The sequence below is a fragment of the Lepus europaeus genome, chromosome 4, assembly GCF_033115175.1.
Source record: "Lepus europaeus isolate LE1 chromosome 4, mLepTim1.pri, whole genome shotgun sequence".
NCBI lineage: Eukaryota > Metazoa > Chordata > Mammalia > Lagomorpha > Leporidae > Lepus > Lepus europaeus.
The window spans coordinates 110586957-110609648 of NC_084830.1; the positions used below are offsets into that span (position 1 = coordinate 110586957).

The following is a 22692-nucleotide window of genomic DNA, read 5'->3' on the forward strand; positions in this document are numbered from 1 at the left end:
CAGAAATTAAGTATTGACACATGCTATAACATGGAGACATTGGAAACATGCTATGTGAAAGAAGAGAGCCACAAAAGGCCATGTGGGGGCTGGTGTTTTGGGGCATCACTGCTTGTGATCCAGCTACCCATATCAGAGTGGTGGTTCAAGTCCTTGCTGCTCGGCTTCCAATTTAGCTTCCTCTTAATGCACCTGGGACAGCAGTGCATCATGGCCCAGGTGGTTGGGCCCTCACCACCCACATGGGAGAACTGAATGGAGTTCTGGGCTCCTGACTCTAGCCTGGCCTTCAGCCAGCTGTTGCAGCCTGTTGGGGGGTGAACCAGTGGATGGGAGGTCAACGTCTTCTCTAGATCTGACTCTCCCTCTCACTCTGATGCTCTGTCTTCAAATAAATAAATAAATATTAATAAGCATTTTTCTTTTCAAATAAATACAAAACTAACAACACAAAAGGGCAAACATTGCATGATTCACTTCGTACAGAATTTCCAGAATAGATAAATCATAATGGCAGAAAACAGAGCAGTTTTCTGGGACCAGAGGGAAGGGGGCTATGTATGTGTGTACTGGAGGGGGTTAACAGGCACAGGTTTTCTGTTGGGGAATAATGAAACTTTTCTAAAATTGTGGTGAGTGGCACAGCCCTGCGAATATACTAGAAGTGAATGAAAAAAAAAAAAAAAAAGTACACTGCGGCCGAATCATCTGGTATGTGAATCGTATCTCGATAAAGCTGTTAAAACAAAACAATGCTCTCCCTCCAAGACCAGTAGTCTTGGGCACCATCCACAGCCTGCCCCAGACCTGGGTGCTGGAGGCAGGCAGAGCCAGGTCCAGGCCCTAGTCTGTCCACTCCACTAAGCCTGTCCTAGTTTTCTCAGATAAAGTACTGCTTCCGTGAGCCTCGGGTGCCTGCCAGCTCCGTGAAATGGGAATCCAAGGGAGTAAATGCCAGAATAGAGGCCTTACATAGAAAGCTCTTAGCACAGGACTGTGCACTGTGCATGCTCCACAGTCATGATCAGTATCTGTCACAAATTTAAATAGACAAAAGTCACGAGAAGTAGCAATGTTTTTTTCCCAGTTAGGACAAAATGAACAAAAGTGGACATCTTAGCACATTATTTTTCTCTTCCCAATCCAGCACAGTTTCTTTCTCTCTGGCCCATTCCACCAATATCAAAGGAATTGCCACCCCTGAGAGATGTGAGGGTTCTTCCAAAAATGTAGTTTCTCCAACACTCATGAGCTCTGGGTTGATCTCCCTGGGGAAGTCACTGGAGCCCCTGGGGTTCTGGGCCCTCCAGCCTCTGCTGGACCGGCACATGCTGGGCTCTGTACTTACATCGACTCCAACAGCTGCATGTACTGCTCGTCCCCTCGGCCCCCTTCCACCTCATGGTCCAGCTTGAGGATGATCTCATTTTCGAACTGAAACAGGAGATAGAAAAGCAATAGTAACATCAGAAGGTTGAATGTCAAAATGAGTCTGTTTGTTATTTTAACCAAGGCTTTAGAGAGCACCAGTGATCTCCAAGGTTAGTGCTGGGATTTGGGAACGCAAAATGGAAGAGGATGCTGGGTCTGCCTTCCTTTTAGGAGTGCTCAGGAGCAGGTGGTAAGTGCTGAGCAGGAAGACGCGGCAGAGGGGGGTGGAGAGGAGGCTGAGTTAGGGACAGCTTCTCACGACCCTTGTCACTTGAGCTTTCTTCTCGAATGTTAAGGTGAAACTTTGCAGGAAGATACAGCAGAAAATGGCATTCCAAGCAACAAGAACAGCATATGCAAAGGCCCAGGGGTATGTGACAGAACCTACATCTTCGGGGATGGTATGTTGTCATGTAAAGCTTCCATTTCTGCTTGCCTAGCCTTTGGCATTTCCTTCTCCATTGTTCGGTGACCACCCCACCTCTCAATCTCAGGGCCTCAGGTGAGCTGATCACACCCTCTAGCTCCAGGTATGGAAACCTGACACAGGCCAAGCCCCTAAAACCCTTATATGCTATTGCTCAGGCCCCAAGACTAATAAAGGGCCAGACCAAGCCAGCGAGATTCTGAGGCTTTGTTGGAACTCTCAGCAAGACAAATTTTTCTGCTAAACTTGAAAATGGAAGATTGTAAGCCTCGACTGCTGAAAATGAGACTCACACCAATGTAGAGGGAAGCAGAGAGGAGCAGACAGACTACAACCTGAAGTTCTGTGTGAGCTCCTAGATTCAGCTATACCTGAAGCCTCATCATTTACGTGAGTTGATAGTGTGCGTGTCTACAGCTCATCTGCATATATAATACATATGTCAATATATGAGCCAGTTTGAACTGAAGGTTTATTACCCACAACATAAAGTGGTTAAAAATACCCTGAAGACATGGAGTAAATGCTGGGCTCCCGAGAGTCAAGCCTGGTGACATCCGTAAAGGCCAGAGAGCAAATGAAGTGAGTGACCGAAAAGCAAGTGTGCACCTACAGTTCCGCCAAATCTGGGGGCATTGAAAACAGAGGATGCTTTGTCTTCCTCCTTTCAGATTCAAGAAGCGTCTCACGCAGTGGGGTGCCTGGCTTAGTCATCATAGTTTCATGAAGGGTCCAACCGTGACTCACATGACTGTACTGCAAACAGCCCGGAATGGTTTTCAGTATCAAACCTCACGGAGTCCATTCCCATCGTGCTGTCCACCTCTGCCCATTTTACCATTAGAAAAGGAACTGGCACCTGGAGAGGGGAAGGATGTCCTTGGAGAGGTCACCGAGGTCAAGGGAGGCCTTGGGGACTCCTGGGTCCTGGCTCAGCCTCTTTGTTCTCAGTCTTCCCAATAGTCCCTGAAGTCGGGAGGGCCCAGGTTACATTTAAGTGCAGTAATGCCTGAAAGGAAGCCAGCCTGGGCTTGACATGAGCTCCAGTTAAGAGTCAGGTACTATTACAGATGAAGAAGTAGAGGCTCTGAGAGTTGAAGCGACCTGTCTGAAGTCTCAGATGAATGACAGAGAGCTTTGCCAGGTTCTTTCCTGTGCATAAAGGATCGAGCCCAGAGGAGGTAGACTCTGTAGCTGATGAAAAGACAGGGCCGCGATCCCCTTGTCCCTGTAATTCACACATTATCTGTGAGGCCACTGCTCTCTCACCTTGGGCCACTCAGGATCAAAGGCAGGAACCAGAAGTTCGTGCTGACACAGCACAGAGGACAAACGATTTCCTGTGTGGTACCCAGTTGGGAAGGACACATGAAGGAAATATGTCAGGCCTGAAAAGATGGGTAGGGCTGTGAAAGCTAGGAAAGGGACCTTCCGGCTGGGGAGAAGGGAGTAGCTCATGGGAACAGACAGAAGCAAGGGAGTGAGGGAGGAAAAGGAGAGAGACGGGTAGGAAAGAGGTGCGGAGGGGAGAAAGGAAAGGGAAGGAGAGAAGGAAGGAAGGGAGGGTCAGAGAAGAGGGCTGGGAAGGAGGTAGGAAAGAGGGAAGGAAGGAGGAGGAGAGGGTGGGAGGGAGGGAAGAGAGAGGGAGAAAAAGAGACCTAGACAGGGGCCAGTCTGCCAATGAGTCATGCCCCACACAGGAGGCATCTCGTGGAGTGTTCCGCTTGTGTTAAGCATTACCCAAGGTTGTCTTCCATGCCAGGCCTAGGGCAGGCAGAAATACAGCCAAAGGAGGCTAAGTGTAGGCTGTGCTCTGCCTGCAACCCCTCCTCCTCCATTCCTCCAGCATCTTGGGAAAGCCTGTGCGTCTTCCTAATCCTCGGTTTCAGGATTTATGTTGGCAGTCAGCAAAGGACCAGCCAGGAAGTATTTAAGGCTCCGTGGGCCACAATCTTGGCTGTCCTTACTCTGCTCTGCTGTTGTCCATAAAAGCAGCCGCAGACAACACATCATCTGGCTGCATCCCAATAAAACTTTATTTACAAAGGCAGGTGGAGGATGGATTGGGCCTGCAGGCTACAGTCCTACAGTCTGTTGATCCCTTATGAATACAATGGGCATAATGGGAGTATCAGCAGTGTGGAGTGTGTTTATGAAGTGTGCAAGCTCTGGTGCGCACAGGGCTAGCTTCACTTACTCTTACTGCTCCTGTCATAGTTCCCACTACCGAGTATTACTGGAAAGCAGCTCTGGGGAGACAACCCATGTTTTCTCTTGTCTGAGTGGTTCACTGGGAAATGCTGGCACTGTTCCTCCTGGTGACATGAACTTGTCTTTGGAGCAGAAAGCGGATGGGGTAAATAAGCACCTGTCTCAGGGTCACAAAAGAGCCTGCCAGGGGAGAAATTGCAGGGTGTCAGGCAGCCAGCACAGCCAGATGATGCCACGCCATGCTGAAGCCCACTGGGGTGGGTTAGAGCGTGAAGGTCTCGGTCAGGTGCATCCCGGGGCAGTGCTGTGCAGGACAGTGGCTGTGACCACAGGCTGTGGCATCAGGCAGGCTTAGTTCAGTCTCACTTTGCCTCCCCCAACCCCAACTGAGACCTTGGTGAATACATCTTTCTGGGGCTCATTTTTCTCATCTATTCAATAGAGATTTAAAAACAGCACCTTCTGCACGGTGGTGCTGTGAGGAGTTAGTGGAAAATCAAGTGTAAAAGGCCAAGTGCGGCAGCTGGTGCGCAGTGAGTGCTTCTCCGTTGTGAGCAGTGATCATCATGTTATTGTCGTTGCCATCATCATTAGCATCACGGTCTCATTTAGTCTTCACAACTGTCCAGGGAGATGGAAGGCATCATCTCAATTTTACCAGTGAGGAAACTGAGGCAAAGCAGACCCTGGTCTTGGGTTCCAAGGATGGATGAACTTGAGTGTGGGAAGAAGCCTCCAGGCGGCCACCAGCATCGCTCCTGTGCACAGCTTAGCTTGCAGCTTTGGCTCCATCTTTCCCCAGCTACACAACTGCATGGCTTTCACTGACTCCCCTTCCCAGCCCTGAGAGGTGGGTAGTGTTAAGGAGCAGCCAGAGAGGCCAGACACAAATCTTTAGCACTCCCAGACAAGAGACAGAGACTGAACTTGGAACCCAGACCTCTAGGCCAGCAGGACAACCACTCCTTGGCCTCTCCTTTGCATCCGCCTTCCCTGTCTCACTTATGCTGCCTCTCCTGGCTGCTTTAGGATATCCTGACTACTTCCATCAACTCAGACACCCGGAATGCTTTCTGATAGGAGCCCAGCCCCGCCAAAGAGTGGTATTCAGAAAGCAAGTGCTCTTCCTCACACGCAGTGCTGGTGCTGTGAGCTTGGATGTAACAGAGACAAGGAGGAAACGTGAAGTCAGCCTTTGGCCTCCTTTGTTAACAAAACACCTGTGATCCTGGGGTGGGCAGAGGCAGAACTGGCGGGGGGGGGGGGGGCAAGGTAATGCCACTTGAGAAGGAATGTCCATGGGAGTCCGTGCACATTGCTAAAGTTCTTTGAGTTCTCTGGTCTCCAATGGCTCCAACTCATTTCCCAAAATGTTTGAGTTTGGGAATGGTATCAAGACCCCCATTTAACAGATGAAGAAACTGAATGCAGAGAGGGTAAATAGTAGTGCGCATGCATTCATTCAGCTTCTAAACTGGGACTCTGACTCCGAAGCACGGTGTACAGAACACAGTGGATGCTCCATATGTATTTATGGAATTGATTTCATCTTCTGTGCATTGTTCTACACCATTGGAATCATCTACCCGTTCCAAGGCAAGACTCAGTCTCAGTAGAACTTGCATAACTGATGACTCCATCCACTCATTCACTCAACAAGCAACTGTGTTCTAAGTGCTACTGAGGGTGGGATTTTTCGTCTGGGAGCTCCTGCCTGCTGAGGGCTCAGACACCGAGGCTTAGTGGCACACAGTCCTGCTCTGCAACCTGCATCACAGCTAACCACTTCCCCCAGTCTCTGTATCCCACAACCCCCACTCCTTCCCATCACTATTACCCAGAAATCATGCACCCCCTCCCTCTACCAAGCACTGGCTAGCCAGACAGCTGGGCTGGTCTATCCAGGCCCAGAGGATTACTCAAGCAGTGGTTAGCTTATTCTGAACCAAAAGCCAAGTCTGGCCTGCTCATTGCACAGCAGAACTCCCACACCAGCTGGCTTTTATGTGGGCCACTGTCCCATTAGTCAGCTTGATTGTCCTGTCTCTTTTGATAAGGAAGCTGCGAGGAGAAGCCACTGGGGAACATGCTTAGAATGAGCACTTCCTAGAGTGAGGAGCTCAAAGAACAACCCCCTACATGAGAAACAGGTGCATGTACATCACAGGGGAGCCGTGACACCACTGGAAGCTTTTAGGGAAGAGAAGTCACACTAAGGTCAAGCCACAGAAGAGGCCACCAAGCAGCTGCAATCAAGACAATGGCCAGGTCTTGCTTCCTTTGAGGACATTCTATACTGTCAGGTACCCTTGAGGTGTTTCTTCCCCATATGTGTCACCAGGATCTTTTGTAAGGCACCTGCTGGCCTTAGAAGCTGATCTCTGGTAAATTTAAAAGGACTTAAAAATGTTTGTGGAAAATGGAATTAAAAGATAAAGCTATTTTAGTGCAAAAGAATTTTGAAATCCATGCATAGTTTTTGTTCATAATAAGCATTTCCAGGAATTTTTAGAAGATCCCTCATATGTATGGATTTCAAAATTATTTGCACCAAAATAAGCTTATTTTTTTTAAAAAAATTATTTATTTGAAAGTCAGAGTTACAGAGAGGCAGAGGAAGAGAGAGAGGTCTCCCATCTGCTGGATCACTCCTCAAATGGCCGCACTGCTGGCTGATCTGAAGCCAGGAGCCTGGAGCTTCTTCTAGGTCTCCCACGTGGTGCAAGGGCCTAGCACTTGGGCCATCTTCTCCTGCTTTCTCAGGCCATAGCAGAGAGCTGGGTTGGAAGTGGAGCAGCTGGGACTTGAACTGGTGCCCAAATGGGATGCCAGCACTGTAGGCAGTGGCTTTACCCTGTACGCCACAGGGCTGGCCCCCAGTAAGTTTATTTTTACATTCTATTTTCCCCAAACTTTGCGAATAACCCTCATGGAATGCCCTTCATCTGATAATGTGCCCTTCATGGGCTCCCAAGCTTCACAGACTGTGCTTCCCCAAAGGGCAGTAAATTTCAAATTGCCCTACCATCCCCGGCCCTAACTGGTGGGACACAGTCTCTCTCCATCAGAACTCCTCAATCCAATATCTTTCCAGGCTCCTTGCAGAAGGGCCAGCTGGTAATGGCTTTCCTGGGACTAGAGAGCTCTTGCTAATCCCAAAGAGAGACAGGCACCTTGTCACAATGATCCTATCACAGCAAACTAGCCCCTTATTCCTCTTCATACAATTTTTGTAAAGTGGAATTGTAGGGTAGACATGTGGTCTAGTGGTTAAGATGCCTGCATCCCATAGCAAAGTTCCTGAGTTTGATTCCCAGCTCTGGCTCTGGCTCCAGATTCCTGCTAATGTAATAGTGGAGTCCCTGGATTGAGTTCCTGGTTCCCAGCTTTGGCCTGGCCCAGCCCTGGTTGGTGCAGGTATTTGAGCAGAGAACCAGAGGATGGGCTCGCTCGCTCTCTCTCTCTAACTACCTCTCAAAAAAAACTTAAAAGATGAAATAAAGTGAGATTTGTATGATTTTTTTTTGCATAAATAAATTTGAGAAATCAAGTGGGTCTGTTTGCCATGGAGTCTCAGTGACTGGCTGTGTTAACATAACCCAAGAGGGGTTCTGATACACGATGGTCCCAAAGGTATTTCAATTCAAAGCCCTCTTCCCTGGAGCACCCTGGAGCTTCATGGGCACTCTGAGAAGGTGCTGCTCTAGATGATGCCTTCCATTCTTTCATTCCACCAACACGACACTGGGTGATGGGTAGCACACTGGCTGTAGCATGGCTTTTGGTATCATGTGACCAATTGGTTGCAGCCTCTGCTTGGCCACTTTTTTTTTTAAAGATTCATTTATTTATTTGAAACGTGGAGTTACAGAGGGGGGGAGAGAGAGAGAGAGAGAGAGAGAGAGGTCTTTCATCCTTTCATCCACTGGTTCATTCCCCAAATGGCCGCGACAGCCAGAGCTGGGCAGGTCTCCCACATGGGTGCAGGAGCCCAAGCACTTGGGCCATCTTCTCCTGCTTTCCCAGGCCATAGCAGAGAGCTGGATTGGAAGTGGAGCAGCCGGGACTCGAACCAGCACTGCAGGTAGTGGCTTTACCCGCTACACCACAGCGCCAGCCCCTTGGCCACTTTTTTGATGTGTGACTTGGGTAAATGATTTCACCTATGTCTCACTTTTTTTCCATCTTTGAAATGGGGATGATAATGCTGTCTACCTCACAGGGCTGTAATAACAAAATGATAGTATGATCTAATGTATGGAAAGTACTTATCATAGTGCTACACACATAACAAACATCCAGTTAATATCAGTAATTATCATCATCATTATCACTATTATCATTAGGAGAGGTTGACGAAGATGCTGAAAACGCACAGAAGGGAATACAAAGCAAAGCCATCTGACAGTCCTGCCCAGGATCTCTCAACGGACAAATAATTGGGCCGAGCTTTGCGAGATCAGTAGGGGCTTAGATAGTGCTGGCAGGCAGGGTTGTGAGTGTGCCGGGACGTACCAGGAAGAAGAAACGCATGGCTACCCACAGATGAAACGGCATTCAGACAACCTGTGGGGATGGCCGGATGGCTGGAGGGCAGGAGATGCGGAGTGCTGGGGAGAATAACTGGCAAGTCCAGCAGATGGCCGGAGTGGGCAGGGCCTTGAATGCTTGCTCGGGGGTGTGGGTTTTCTTGGCTGGGGGGACTGGAACACCAATAAGCAAGGGAAAGGTGACACCTCTAAGCATCTACAGGAACATCAGTGTAGAATCTGCTGCCTTTTAAGGGCCTGCTTGAAGAAAGGAGATGGCACGGAATGAGAGGCAGAAACACTGGGGGAGGCTGGGGAACCCAGTGAGGGGTAGGGCTGGACATAAAGGGAGTGGGCTGAGGCAACTTCTCTGGCAGCCGTGGTGGGACTCCAAGACGACCTTTCCCAAATAGTGTGGAATTAGCTGAACAGGGTCAAGAAGCCAGTGTGGGAAACAGTTGAGTTTTCCCCTACTAGAGCGGGAGTGACTGGGGGACCCAGGATTTGGTCCTCATCCTTCAAGTTTGTTGAGGTGTTCAATGCAAGTACTTGGCCAAGGACCCTTGTGTTTTACAGAGGTCCTGACTCCCTCCATGCTGGGGCAGCCCCCTCTCCCCACAAAGATAGGCAGGCCTCTCGTGGGACGCAGCTCTAACTCCATGTGTGGTCACCTGTGTTGAGCACCCAAGAGTACTGCCTGGCAGGGCTGGCTTTTTCTGGATAACGTGGTTCTTCAGTGTCATCCCAGCAGGCAAAGGATGAGACAAGGGAAGGTGCAGGGTGAAGGGTGTGGGATGGCTAGGGCCTCGGAACACACCCTGGGGGAAGCACTGGGCGGGAAAGTGGAGATGCCGCTGTTCCCGAGAAAGGGACCCAGCACAAACACGGCAAGCAAGTGCATTCGAATCTTGGCCTTGGGCAGAGAAGCATGATAGAATACTGACCAAATCCGATCTGCCAGCGCATTCTGGGCCCATGAATAAATGTCCCTGTGCTCCCGCCGAGCCTCTGAATGAAGCTCAGGCAGATGGAACGAGGATATCATTATGGGGAAATGGGCTGGGGATTAGGGATGCTGGCATGAGTTTCCAGCCTCATTTTTTACCTTTTTGAAATCTCCACTCCTTTGATATTCACACAGCATCATGTCGAAGAAGATTGGTATGGTAGCTTTCCGGAGCTCAGCCTCAGGGATAAGTGTCATCTCTAATATAGGACCCACCATGCCCGGGATGAAGCAGATTTTGTTCTGGCCTGAAAGAGAAGAGGGCCACAGACATATAAGACAGTTTTGTAGGGCCAGTGCTGTAGCATAGTGGGTAAAGCCACCACCTGCAAAGCCGGCATCTCCTATGGGCACTGGTTCAAGTCCTGGTTGCTCCACTTCTAATCCAGATCCATGCTAATGCACCTGGGAAGGCAATGGAGGTTGGCCCAAGTGCTTGGGCCCCTGCACCCACATCGGGGGCCCACCTTCAGCTGTTGTGGCCATTTGGGGAGTGAACCAGTGGGTGGAAGATCTTTCTCTCTCTGCCTCTGCCCCTCTGTAACTCTGCCTTTCAAATAAATTAAATATATCTTGGAAAGAAAAAAAGACAGTTTCATGATGCACACACAGGTCCTCTTCAGACCCAGCCTGGGGAAAGGAGGGAGAGGAGGTGTCACAGTGAGCCCCATGGAGAACATATGCACAGCTGCTTGCCGTAAGCCGGGCGCCGAGTTGAACACTTCACACAGATTACCTCCTAGGAGCGGCACATGCATCATCCCAAACCAGCCGCTGTTATTAAGGACAATCACGTGGGTGTGTAAAGCGCCTCACTGTTTATGAGGCTTTTCACCTGTATTATTGCCTCTGCAAATGGGGCTCTGATTAAAACCGTGAGTGATGGTTAAGCTATTACCAACGGTTTCCTGAAATGAGACGAGCAAAACTTGGTACCAGAACTCGCTGTAATAGTGTGGCCAGTGGAACGGGGAAGGTTCAGGCCCCTCAGAATCAGATGAGCCTCAATGGCCTACCTTTCTGCCTCATCTCAAGATGTCCCCGTGTGCCCCTCCCAGGCACCATGGTGGCCCGGTTCCGATGTCCCAAAGCCATCTTTGCTTCCTCCACCACAAGGCTCCTTTGCTGAGAACGCATTTCCTTTCCTGAGCCCCAACACCCTCCCTGGATGGGCCTCACCATCGTTCTCATCTTGGCTCAAATACTCTTTCCTCTGGGAGAAAAGCACCCCGGCCCCATGCACCCCAACCTGCCTCCCAGCTAGGTGGACACCCTGTACTGACTCCCTATGTTCTGTCTTCTAACCCAACTTTGAAATGAAGCTTTTACTTGCGGAATTGTTTGATTAACATCTGCCTCCCATATTGAGAGCTTCGTGAGAGCAGAAACCATGCCTGTTCTCATCATTTTATCTGGAGCACCGACAGCAGACCATATTAGATGCTTGATCAATATCTGTCGAATGTGGGAATGGATTTGTCTAGCTCTTACATTCACTAGCTATGTGACTTGGATATGTATCTCATAAATTGCAGTAGCAACACCTACCTGTTGAGAGCATGTAAAAAATATATCTGCAGGCACATATCACAGAGTTAGGCAAAATCAGCACCCGGTGGCAGAGGAAGTATTGCTAAGTGGTCAAGGTATGCAGCCTGGAGCTAGAATGCCTGAACTTGTAAACTGGTTCAACCCTCGACTAGCTGTGGAGTGTAGGGCAAGTTTCTTTCCCCTCTCAGGGCCTCGATGTGTTCATCTTTAACTTGAGATAATAGTAGTATTCATGTCACAGGATCATTTCCAAGATCAAAGCGCCATTCATTGACCAGCTGGGACCAGACGTGGCAGGTGACACACTGTTATGGAGTGTCAGCCATTACGTCGTCATGAGGGTGAGTCAGAATGAACCAGGAAAGGCAGTCTCGCTGAGCAGCCGTCTCAGATGTCCAGTGGTGAGCAATGAAGGGGAGCACTCAGGAATTTCAGAGATTTCCTGGCAAGCCAGCCGGGGCAGGCACATTCAGGAAACGCTGACACCTTGGGTATCTCTTTCTCCTCCTGAGTTTCATAGCCCACCTTGGTCTTCTCCATTGTCAGAGTGAATATTTGTGGTCTGTGCCTGGGGCAGAGAACAGAGAGCTCCTGGGGGTACAGAAACCCAGGTGGTATGGTGTGTAGCTTGGCATAGTTGCTTTCAATTAAAGCCGAGAAAAGGAGCCGAGAGGGAAGGCAGCAAGAAAATGAATTTTCATTCAGCGTAAATGAGGCTTAATGTTGGGAGTATTTCCCCAGAATCCAGATAAAAAAGGCATCATCGCAGGGATATCTTCAGTTAGTAAGAATGAAATGGTGAAGTGAGGCAGGCAGAGAATTGAGTGAAATATAAAGAAACTTCCCCAGTATATCAGCTTCATTATATGATGCATTTGGATTACACTTGAGCCTCAAGCCTTTGCTGTGGCTCAAGTAGGAAAAAAGATCTTACTTTCCGGCAGGTTTATAGTAATTGCTAATTTAGGTTTCTGATTTTGTCCTTCAAGATCCTTTAAATCTTTTCAAACCGCAGAGGGGTTTTAAAATTCAAAGTCAAGTGCAATAATAGGTAGAAGGTAAATGAGAAACTGTCAGATAAGCCACCATGGAATGGAGAAATTGCTTATGCAACAAAGGCCTTTAGAATACTGGAGGGCATTGGGTATGATAAGGATATACTTAAGATGGTTTAAAATAAAAGGCAGACACGCTGTAGACCTGGGATTTCTTCCACACTTTTGACCTGAATTCTTTGTAGATTGTTGAGGTGATACTCAGCAGAACAGGGAAAGAGAAGAGAAAAGAGATGTTGATCTCTAAATGCAATGTGATCTCAATGTCTCTTACAAGGCTCCCTAAAGAAAATATGTTCCTTTACATTGAAAATGGAATTTTAGCCCATTGGATTTTGTGTTGAAATAATCTAAAAGTGTTTGTATGTGTGTGGACATCTTTATACACATGGATGCATTCACACACACACACAGAGACATATTTGTGGCTAATTGAATACAGACTCATTATTCAAGAGGCACACCTACTGCTATATTTGAAAAGGGGAAGGAAGGGAATTGGTTAGAGGGTCTTTTATATCAAGGAAGCTGAATCTCACTGGGAATAGATGCCAATTAGTAAAGGCTGTTAAAGTGCCAATTAGGCAACAGGACAAATCCAAATGCTGAATTACATGGGCTTAGGGAAAGAATCTGGGAGTAATGAGAACTCAGAGAAAGAACTTAGGTATGGTAACAGGAAAGAGTCTCTGTGTCCTCTGGCCTCAGTTTCTAATCTGTGCAATGGCCTCATCCACCACCACTCTCAGGATTAGACTGTAGGACTGAAGGGACTGAGGGCACTAAGAAGATGACCTTCAGAGGGAGGGGGGAGAAAATAATCTTTGTGAACTTGACTGAGCATGAGGTCAGGCAAGGCTCTGACTCTATGAGGCTGAGACTGCAAGGCTCTTCCAGAGCTGGCACAGGTTCTGAAATGAATGGAGATGAGGGCAAGCTATGCTCCTCGGGACTTCAGAGTCCAGCAAGCATCCTGAAGAATGAACTAAGGCTGGGCTTAGCGCTAAAAAAATCACCCCTTCAGCTCCAAAGGGTGAGAAAGAACACTGTTCTCTGGTCTTCCATCCATCTTAGGCACAGTCAAGCTCCCTCTTGGCCATTCTCTGAGACAGGCAATCACTTCTCTCCTCAGCACAGGTCAATCTCAGCTTCTACCCAGGCCCTGTAGAGTCTCTGAGGCTGACCACTGGCTCAGGCTCCATCAGTGCTCCTCCATGGCAGTGTGACAGTGTGCTTGTCACTTAGTGCTTATGAACATGCACACTCTGCTCTATAAAATGGGGACAGTAGTAATATCTGCCTGGTAGAACTGTGGAGATCTACAGGGTGGATTACACAAGGCCTTTGCACAGTGTCTGGCCATGCAGAAAGCTCCAGAGTGTTGATGCTGATTATGATGATGCTGCTGGTGGTAAATACTTTGGAGTTAGCACAGTGTAAGGTTCTAGAAGAAATATAAAAAGATAAAAGTATAAAAGTTGTCCAACTTCATGTAGTTCCCTGAGTTTTTCATGGAAATATCTAGGCTGGTCAGCTTCAGAGCAGACTTGGTCCAGGGAAAGAGCTGGGATGGATTTATGTCATCTGCCATGGCTTACATTCAGGATCCTCTGCACTTTGTTCTTTGCTTTTGAACTGTTTTGTCATCTGTCCTCAAAGATATTTGAAAAGCCTCAGCTGATCATGTTGATCCATGGCTTTCCATGGCTTCTGTGCTCTTGGGGTCAAGCTCTATAGGCCATCTGGTCCAGTGTTCCCTCCCCATACCCTGACTCTGGCCTCCTGCCCACCGTCCTTCCATGGACCAGCCTCCCTCTCCTCCAGCACACCTGTTGCTCCCCCAGGCTTTCACACGGGCCTTCCCTGCCATACTATTCTTGCCTCGCTCTCCTTGGCCCTATTCCCACTCTGAACCCTACCCCCCTACGCAAGTAAAGCTGTATTCCTTCTCTATAGCTATGCTATAGAATATGAAAGCTACCAGCCACATGAGTCTTCTAAGCCACTTGCAATGTGGCTGGTCCAACTGAAATGCGCTATAAATGTAAAACATCCAACAGATTTCAAAGAATGAGCTCCAATAGGGAAGAAAGAATATCAGGTGTGTTGTGCATTGATTACATGCTGAAATGATAATATTTTAGAACATGTAATAAAATACAAACAGCCCCCAGCTTATGATGGTTTGGCTTAAATTTTTTTTTGACTTTACAATGGTGTAAAAGCCACACACATTCAATAGAAACCATGTTTTGAATTTTGGATTGAGACCTTTTTCTTGGCTGGCAATATGTGATCCAATCATCTGATGCTGGGCAGTGGGAGCAAGCAGGGCTCCCAGCTGGCCCCACGGTCATGGATGGAAACAACTGACATCCTAAAAGGGGGCTGAGTTGCTCAGCTATGACATTCAGCAGGCTGGGCATAGCCAATGCATTTTTGACCTCATGAAATTTTCAGCGTATGATGGGTTTATTAGGGTATAACCCTCACTGGAAGTCAAGGAGCATCTGTATTGTTAAAATTGCATGCTTTTAAATGTAGACACTAGAGCTTTTTAAAATTAGGTAGGTGGCTCACATTCTGTTTCTTTTCTTTTTTTAAAGATTTTAATTAATTTATTTATTTGAGAGATAGAGTTACAGAGAGAGAGAAAGGTCTTCTATTCGCTGGTTCACGCCCCAAATGGCTGCAATGGCTGGAGGTGGGCTGATGTGAAGCCAGGAACCAGGAGCTTTTTCTGGGTCTCCCTCATGGGTACAGGGGCCCAAGCACTTGGGCCATTTTCCACTACTTTTTCAGGCAATAAGCAGAGGGCCAGATTGGAAGAAGAGCAGCTGGGACACAAACTGGCTCCCATATGGGATGCCAGTGTGGCAGGTGGAGGCTTAGTGTACTTTGCCATAGCACCAGCCCCTCCTGTTCTGTTTCTATAGGATGGCGGTACTTGGAGCTCAGGCCCCTGGCTCTTCCTCCTGGAAGCCATCTGTGGCTCATTTGCTGTCAGAGTCTCTGGGTGTCCTACAGTTATTTTGCCTTTGCATCTATAATTAAATAACTCTGCCACTAGCAGTGACAATGATCACCAGTCCATGAGGTCAGAGGCTCCTTCTCTGCCTTGTTCTCAGTTCTAACCCCAGCCTTTGGCATGCTGCCTGGCTTTTAGTGCATGCTTATATTGGTTTCCTATTGCTGCTGTTATAAATCATCACAAACTTAATGTCTTAAAACAACACAAATTTATTACCTTGAATTTCTGGAGGTGAGAAATCTGGAAACAGTTTCATTAGGCTAAAAAAATTCAAGGTGTGTGCAGGACTGAGTTTCTTCCAGAATGGCCATAGAAGAAGCTATTTCCTCTCCTTTGGCAGCTTCTAGATGCTGCTTCCACCCCCGGGCTCATGGCCCCATTCCCCCTTCTTTATAGCCAGTGGTGTAACTTCTTCAAATCTCTCTCTGACTCTGACTCTCCTGCCTCAGCTGTTCACATGTCAGAACCCTGTCAATGGATTGGGCTCATGTGAACAGTCCAAGATACACTCATTATGTTCAAGACTCATTCCTTGATCACACCTGAAAAATCCCCTTTGCCATGTCAGGTCACCTATTCCATAGGTTCTGGGTATTAGTACAAGGACATCTTGAGGAGCAATTATTCTGTCTCCAATCTGAACTCCTGTTTCTTCTCAGAAGCTTTATCCCCAGCCCTAAGAAACCATGCTTGCTTAGGCTGGTTGCTTTCCTGGAACACCTGTCTCTTCCCCATCATTCCTTGAGTCCTGACATGGGCCAGCCTTTGGTGCCTGATTTGGGAGTCACTTTCCCCAATGGAGTGACCCTTATGGTCCTCACTCGGTTCCCTTCTGTCTGATTTCCTGGGTCTCTATCATGCACTTCACAGCGACATTCCTGGTCCTCCTAACTAGATGGTAGGCCCCCTCTCTGCAGAGCTGGACCTGCCTTACATGTCTCCAACCCTCCCAACATTCCTGGACCTGGCCACTCTAGCTGCTTGAAAAGGAATGGCCACAATGCACTCATAGCTCCATCAGGAGCGGCCTCCCTACATATGAGGCCGAAACTCCAGCCACGGGATTGTGTCTTTCTTTCCCATGTTGATTGTTAACACAGCAGCCCAGCGTTAAACCAAGTGAATGTGGGAGGGTTAAGTGCAAAGTCATTTTAGCAAAATGTGCATTGCTTCGCACCAAGCAGAAATCAAATGTTATGATGCTACAGCACTGGGAAGAGAACATTACATTTGGCATCATCCCAGGATCCAAAAGCACAAATGGCATTAACCAGTTAGTGGCTGGGTCCTCAGCAACATGTTTTTCTTCTCCCCATTAAGACCTGCCTGGCTGTATCTCTTCTCCAAAAACAAGGCACATCTCTCTGTCTCTCTCCCTCTTTCTCTCTCTGATGCACACATACACTCACTCACATGCATGTCTAGACTCTTCCCAGAAGAATATTAAATAATCCTCAAACCTAAGAGTATAGCTTTGTAATTAGCTGTCTTTTTTTTAATTTATTTATTTGATAGGTAGAGATATAGACAGTGAGAGAGAAAGAGAGACAGAAAAAAAGGTCTTCCCTCCTCTGGCTCACTCCCAAATGGTCACCATGGCTAGCACTGCGCCGATCCGAAGCCAGGAGCCAGGTGCCTCCTCCTGGTCTCCCATGTGGGTGCAGGAGCCCAAGCACTTGGGACATCCTCCATCCCCCTGCCAGGCCACAGCAGAGAGCTGGACTGGAAGAGGAGCAACTAGGACTAGAACCAGCGCCCACATGGGATGCCGGTGCCACAGATGGAGGACTAACCAAGTGAGCCACATGCCGGTCCCTCAATTAGCTGTCTTATAATCAATCACAGAGCTGCTCAAGTCTTTCCGACAATAAGAAGAATGATAATACTGATGATCATGATGATGAAGGCTTGATGGCTTCTGGCATTAACACCAAATTTAAAAACTAACGTGTAATGATTTACTCTTTATCAGTAATCTTTGATAAACATAGCTGGCTATTTCACATTCTTTGAAAATAGTTTGTGGGTCCAGTGTTTACACACATTAAGTTAAGATGCTGGCTGTGATGCTGGCATTTCACATGGGCACTGGTTCAAGTCCCGGCTGCTCTACTTGAGATCCAGCTCCCTGCTAATGTGCCTGGGGCAGCATAGTCACATGGGAGACCCAGGTGCAGTTCCAGGTTCCCGGCTTCAGCCTGGTTCAGTCCTGCCATTGCAGCCATTTGAGTAGTGAATGAGAGGATGGAAGATATCTCCCGCCCCCCCCCCCTTAAATCTGTCTTTCAAATCAATGAAACAAAATCTTTAAAAGAGAAAAAGAAAATAGTTTGCATATTCCCTGGGGAAAATTTTTTAAAAGATTTTATTTATTTGAAAGAGTTAGAGAGAGATAGCTCCAGAGAGAGATAGAGAGGGGTCTTCCATTCACTGGTTCACTCCCCAAATAACTGCAATAGCCAGAGCTGAGCTGATCCGAAGCCAGGAGCCAGGAGCTTCCTCATGGTCTCCCATGCAGGTGAGGGGCCCAACTACTTGGGCCATCTTTTACTTCTTTCCCAGGCCACAGTAGAGAGCTGGATTGGAAGATGAGTAGCCAGGACTCAAGCCAGCACCCATATGGGATGCTAGCACTGTAGGCCGGGGCTTTAACCCACTGTGCCACAGTGCTGGCCCTGGGAAAAGTTTTTCTGTTTTTTTTTTTTTTTTTCAAAGAATTATTTTGTTTATTTGAAAGATAGAATTACAGAGAGAGGTAGGTCTTCCATTTCACTGGCTCACTCCCCAAATGACCGCAAGGGCCAAAGTTGACCGGATCAGAAGCCAGGAGCTTCTTCCAAGTCTCCCATGTGGGCACAGGGGCCCAAGGACTTGGGCCATCCTCCACTGCTTTCCAAGGCCATAGCAGAGAGCTGGGATCAGAGGTGGAGCAGCTGGGACTTGAACCGGAGCCTGTATGAGATGCTGGCTCTGCAGGCTGGGGCTTTAACCCACTGCGCCTCAGCACCGGCCTCCTGGGAAAAGTTATCTGTATTGGCTATCATGTCAACTGTGGCATAAATATGTTGTTGGCCTTGGGGGTGTCTTTCTGCTTTTTTGGGTCCTCATTCAGCAACCTTACTGATAAAATCAAGGACTGAATTAGATGACGTATCAGTGAGGGATGAACAGAAACCTGACTACCATGGCTGAACTGAAGCTTTAATTTTCTCTCCTAACAAGAAGTTGGAAGATGGTCTGTCCAGAGCTGCCCATCCATCCTCAGCAAGTGACTTTCATCTTCATGGCTTCAAGACTGCCACTACCTCTCCAGGAATCTTGTTATTTCCAAAAAGGAGGAGAGGGAGAAGAGCTATGGGTAAAAACCTGTTGTATTTATTGAATTTGTCTTCTCCCCTCCTCACCTCATTTTTAAAAATTTATTTATTTATTTATTTATTTATTTATTTATTTTGACAGGCAGAGTTAGACAGTGAGAGAGAGAGACAGAGAGAAAGGTCTTCCTTCTGTTGGTTCACTCCCCTGATGGCCACCACAGCCGGCACGCTGCGCCAATCCAAAACCAGGAGCCGGGTACTTCCTCCTGGTCTCCCATGCGGGTGCAGGGACCCAAGCACTTGGGCCATCCTCCACTGCCCTCCCGGGCCACAGCAGAGAGCTGGACTGGAAGAGGAGCAACCGGGACTAGTACCCGGGGTCCGGCACTGCAGGTGGAGGATTAGCCAAGTGAGCCACAGCACTGGCCCACCCTCAAATTTTTTTAATTGGGAAAAAATGTTTTCCTAAAGCCCCAGGATGTATATTTCTACTGATTCTTGTGGGATGGGTCACATGGCTACCACCTGCCCAGAGGATATTGTCAACTGAGAAAATTACAATCCTAAAAAAAAATAAAATAAAAATAGTAATCCGGGTCCAGTTAGCCAGAAAGAAGAAAATAGCTATTTCATGGATAATCAACAGAGTCTGCTTCTAAATTTCACTCAATCTTGGACATTGTATGAGTTGCACTCCCAAAGATACTATTACCCAATGTAGTGGTCTCACTATATTGGCATCTAATGTATACAGCACTCATTCTTCATGTTTATTAGCAGTTAGTCATGTTAGCATAGAGAAAACATGCTAATGCCTGCATCCCAGAGAGTGCAGGATGGGCATGGAATTGGGACAGCCCTCATTCTCTCTGCCTCTACAGGCAAAGAGAAGGCAGGCATTTAACTGATGGGTGGAAGATCACTTTAGGCTGTTGTACTTTTCTCTTCCTCAGGAGCCTGGCCAGGAGGGGAGGGCTTGGCCATGCATGCAAAGCATGCTTTATTTCTTGTTCTCTGCAGTGGATGTCTGTGGACATCATCTGATCTCTGTAACTCGTTCTTCCAGCAGTCTCATCCTGGACTTCACAGCGAGAAACGTCACCTCCATTGATGGTTACTGGCTTGATGGGAACTTCAAGGGGTCATGCAAGGAAAGCCAGTGGAATGGTGTCCTCGGGAGTCAGTGTCTTCAGCAGAGTATGCGGGAAGGGAGCAACCTGCAGGCAACGCTGGGGGCTGCACTGCCTGCCTTGTATCCTACCAGGGCTCTGGCTCCTGTCCTCCCTTAACCTGGTTCTTCATCAACTTTTGCAACAAACATCTTCCTGGATGAAGGCAGAGTGTCAATCTCGCTTCTTGCAACCCCCAAATCATATTGGTATATAGATACATGCTAGTGTGCCTGTCCAGTGTGTGCCTTTAATGCACCAAATGATCTTGTACAAACCCCTCCTCTCTGGGCCCAAGTTTCCTCAGGGGTAAAGTGGTGGGTTGGACCAGGCCAGCAGCTTCCAACTATTTCCTGCCGAGCTTCAGGACTTCCCTCAGAAGAACCTCAAGGGCCCATGTGGGGCGTTCAGGAGCCATTCGTTATCATGGCTCGGGGCCCCCAACTCACTTCAATTGAATAGCTCTGCTTTCCTCCAATTTACTTATCGAGGCATGCAATATTTTTTATTGGCTCTCAGCTAAAAATAAACACTTGAAAAATGCCGGACAATATCATCTCCAAAGGGCCCTTCCAGCTCTGATGTTCTGTGATTCTAAGCAGGTGGAATATTTGGTAACATCTTCTCATTCATCAGCATAATTGGGAGTATAGGAATGGCTGCCAAAACGTACTCTATATCTAAATCTAAGTAAAATCTCTGTGCAAAACAATGGCACTAAAGGACACCCAGAAAAGAACAGGTTCTGTGCAGGGACTTGAGACAGAGCACAGCTCCCTGTCCGGCAATTCTGGAGGCCCCTGGCTGGAGAGCTGAGACAGGAAGCCCCCCACAGCTGTACTGGGCTCTGACATGGCAAAGCAAAGAAGCAAACTGAATCTGGGCCTCACCCTTCTGTGGGGCACAGCCAGTATTTTGAAAACTTTCAATTAGTTGCTATTAATATTCATACATTGCAAAACATATGTAAAAGTCCAGTGTCCTGGTTTCTTCTGAAAAACGGAAGCCACGACAACACTGGGCTTGCATTCCAGCAGGGTAACCACCAGCTAGAGAGGGACAACAACTACCCCTGTCTGTGGGCTCTGTGCCTCACTGAGCCCAGGCCACCTGCTCCTTGCCATACTCCTGACCCTGAGGCCAGGTGCTGCCTATCACTAGGCCTGCACTTGCACTGTGGTTGTTTTCTTCCCCTTATGGCAAAGCCGTGGTAAATGAAATATGAATTATTATTTCTTATACCCCTGTCCTTACTCAAAATGGAGAAACCAAAGATAGACTGAAAAAGACGTGTTTTTCTAGAAAAACAGGCAGAGAGGGGACCCCTCCTCCCCAGGGGCCATGTGACAATACTCAGACTGTTTTGGACTTCACAATTAGGAAGGTGGAAGCTTGGAGGGTAGAGGCCAACGAGACTGGTTGATATCCTGCAAATTCACCAGACAGCCCACACAACTGAGGGTGACCCCACCCCAACTGCCGATAGCTGGTACCTGGGGTTTAACATGTCACAACCCCTTCACTCTTTTTTTTTTTTTTTTTTTTTTTGGACAGGCAGAGTGGACAGTGAGAGAGAGAGAGAGAGAGAGAGAAAGGTCTTCCTTTTTGCCGTTGGTTCACCCTCCAATGGCCGCTGCAGCCGGCTCATTGCACTGATCCGAAGCCAGGAGCCAGGTGCTTCTCCTGGTCTCCCATGCAGGTGCAAGGCCCAAGGACTTGGGCCATCCTCCACTGCCTTCCCGGGCCATAGCAGAGAGCTGGCCTGGAAGAGGGGCAACTGGGATAGAATCCGGCGCCCTAACCGGGACTAGAACCCGGTGTTCCAGCACCGCAAGGCAGAGGATTAGCCTGTTAAGCCACGGTGCCGGCCCCCCTTCACTCTTACATTACCTGCCTGGGCCCCGCCCTTTAGGCCTTACTGAGACCAGGCCGGGCTTTGATGAAGAAGCCAGCACAGTAGAATTAGGTCCTCCCCAAGGGGGCAAAGGTAAGAATGGTTAAGAACTCTGGTGTGGGTGTGGTGGCCCCAATGGCTTTACGTATCCCCATATTTGTTCTTCTGACCCTCAGAAGCAAACCCGTGAGAAGGTGCTGCTTCCCCAGCATAGGCTCAGGGATACCAAATTCCCTGGCTTTGGGCTTCATAGCTTGTAGGTGACAGGACAAGGCCCAAGGCAGAGATGTACGGTCAATTCTGGGCTTAGGTCCTCAGTCCTGACTCGGACTTTGTGACTCAACCAGCAACCTCCCCGTTGTCCAGTGTGTGTTCTTAGCCCAAATCAGATGCTGCCAGCTGAAAGTCCATCTGCCCTGCTGTGCTTTCCCCCAGTGGACAGAGCTTGCTGGAAAGGGCAAGCAACTGTTGTCCCGCAAACTCGATGGGAAGCGGCAGACACTAAGAGGTCTGGGGAAGCAAGAAGCAAAGTTTAGGGGTTGAGGGTAGAATGTCATGAAGATGAAATTCAAGAGTTGGGCACAGTCCTTCTAAGTGCCTCTGCTAAAGACAGTCAACAGCCAAGTCCAGGCAAGAGAACTGGGCACTGGAGAGTCAGAAGGGAGCACAAAAACCAGAGGTGAAAACAGGCGTTCTTCCTTACTGCTCATTCACTCATCCACACCCCCCCTCCCTGCCCCGCATCTTCCAGCACAGATTTGTGCAGCAGGGTTCAGGCTGTGGACAAAGCTGATGGCCCCTGCCCTCATGGAATCAAAACCATGCTCCGAGACTTCCAGCTGTTTGCTGTCAACCAAATTACTTCCATCCCCGAGTTTCCTGATCGATAAAAGGAAGGGGGGCAGTTTCTATCTTGCAAGGGGTGATGTGAAGATTAAATATGACCTCCTTAGCACTCCCTTCACTCAGACTCTTAATACACGTCTCCCTGGTTCCAGCCTCTGCTTCCTTCCTCCCAGGCTACCACTCAAGTAATCATGCAGGATTCCGGTAGCCCACGCAGGTGAGGAT

General features: G+C 48.3%; 1 protein-coding gene across 1 annotated transcript in view; it reads right to left on the reverse strand.

Moving 5' to 3' along the window:
* The window catches only part of DOCK2 (dedicator of cytokinesis 2), a 439395-nt gene that overhangs the window by 53523 nt on the left and 363180 nt on the right, over positions 1–22692 (reverse strand). The window contains exons 33-34 of the mRNA XM_062189655.1: positions 9704–9852; positions 1349–1434 (exon numbers count right to left, since the gene is read on the reverse strand). Of these exons, the coding sequence (XP_062045639.1) occupies positions 1349–1434; positions 9704–9852 (235 nt within the window). The remainder of the gene's footprint in view (positions 1–1348; positions 1435–9703; positions 9853–22692) is intronic.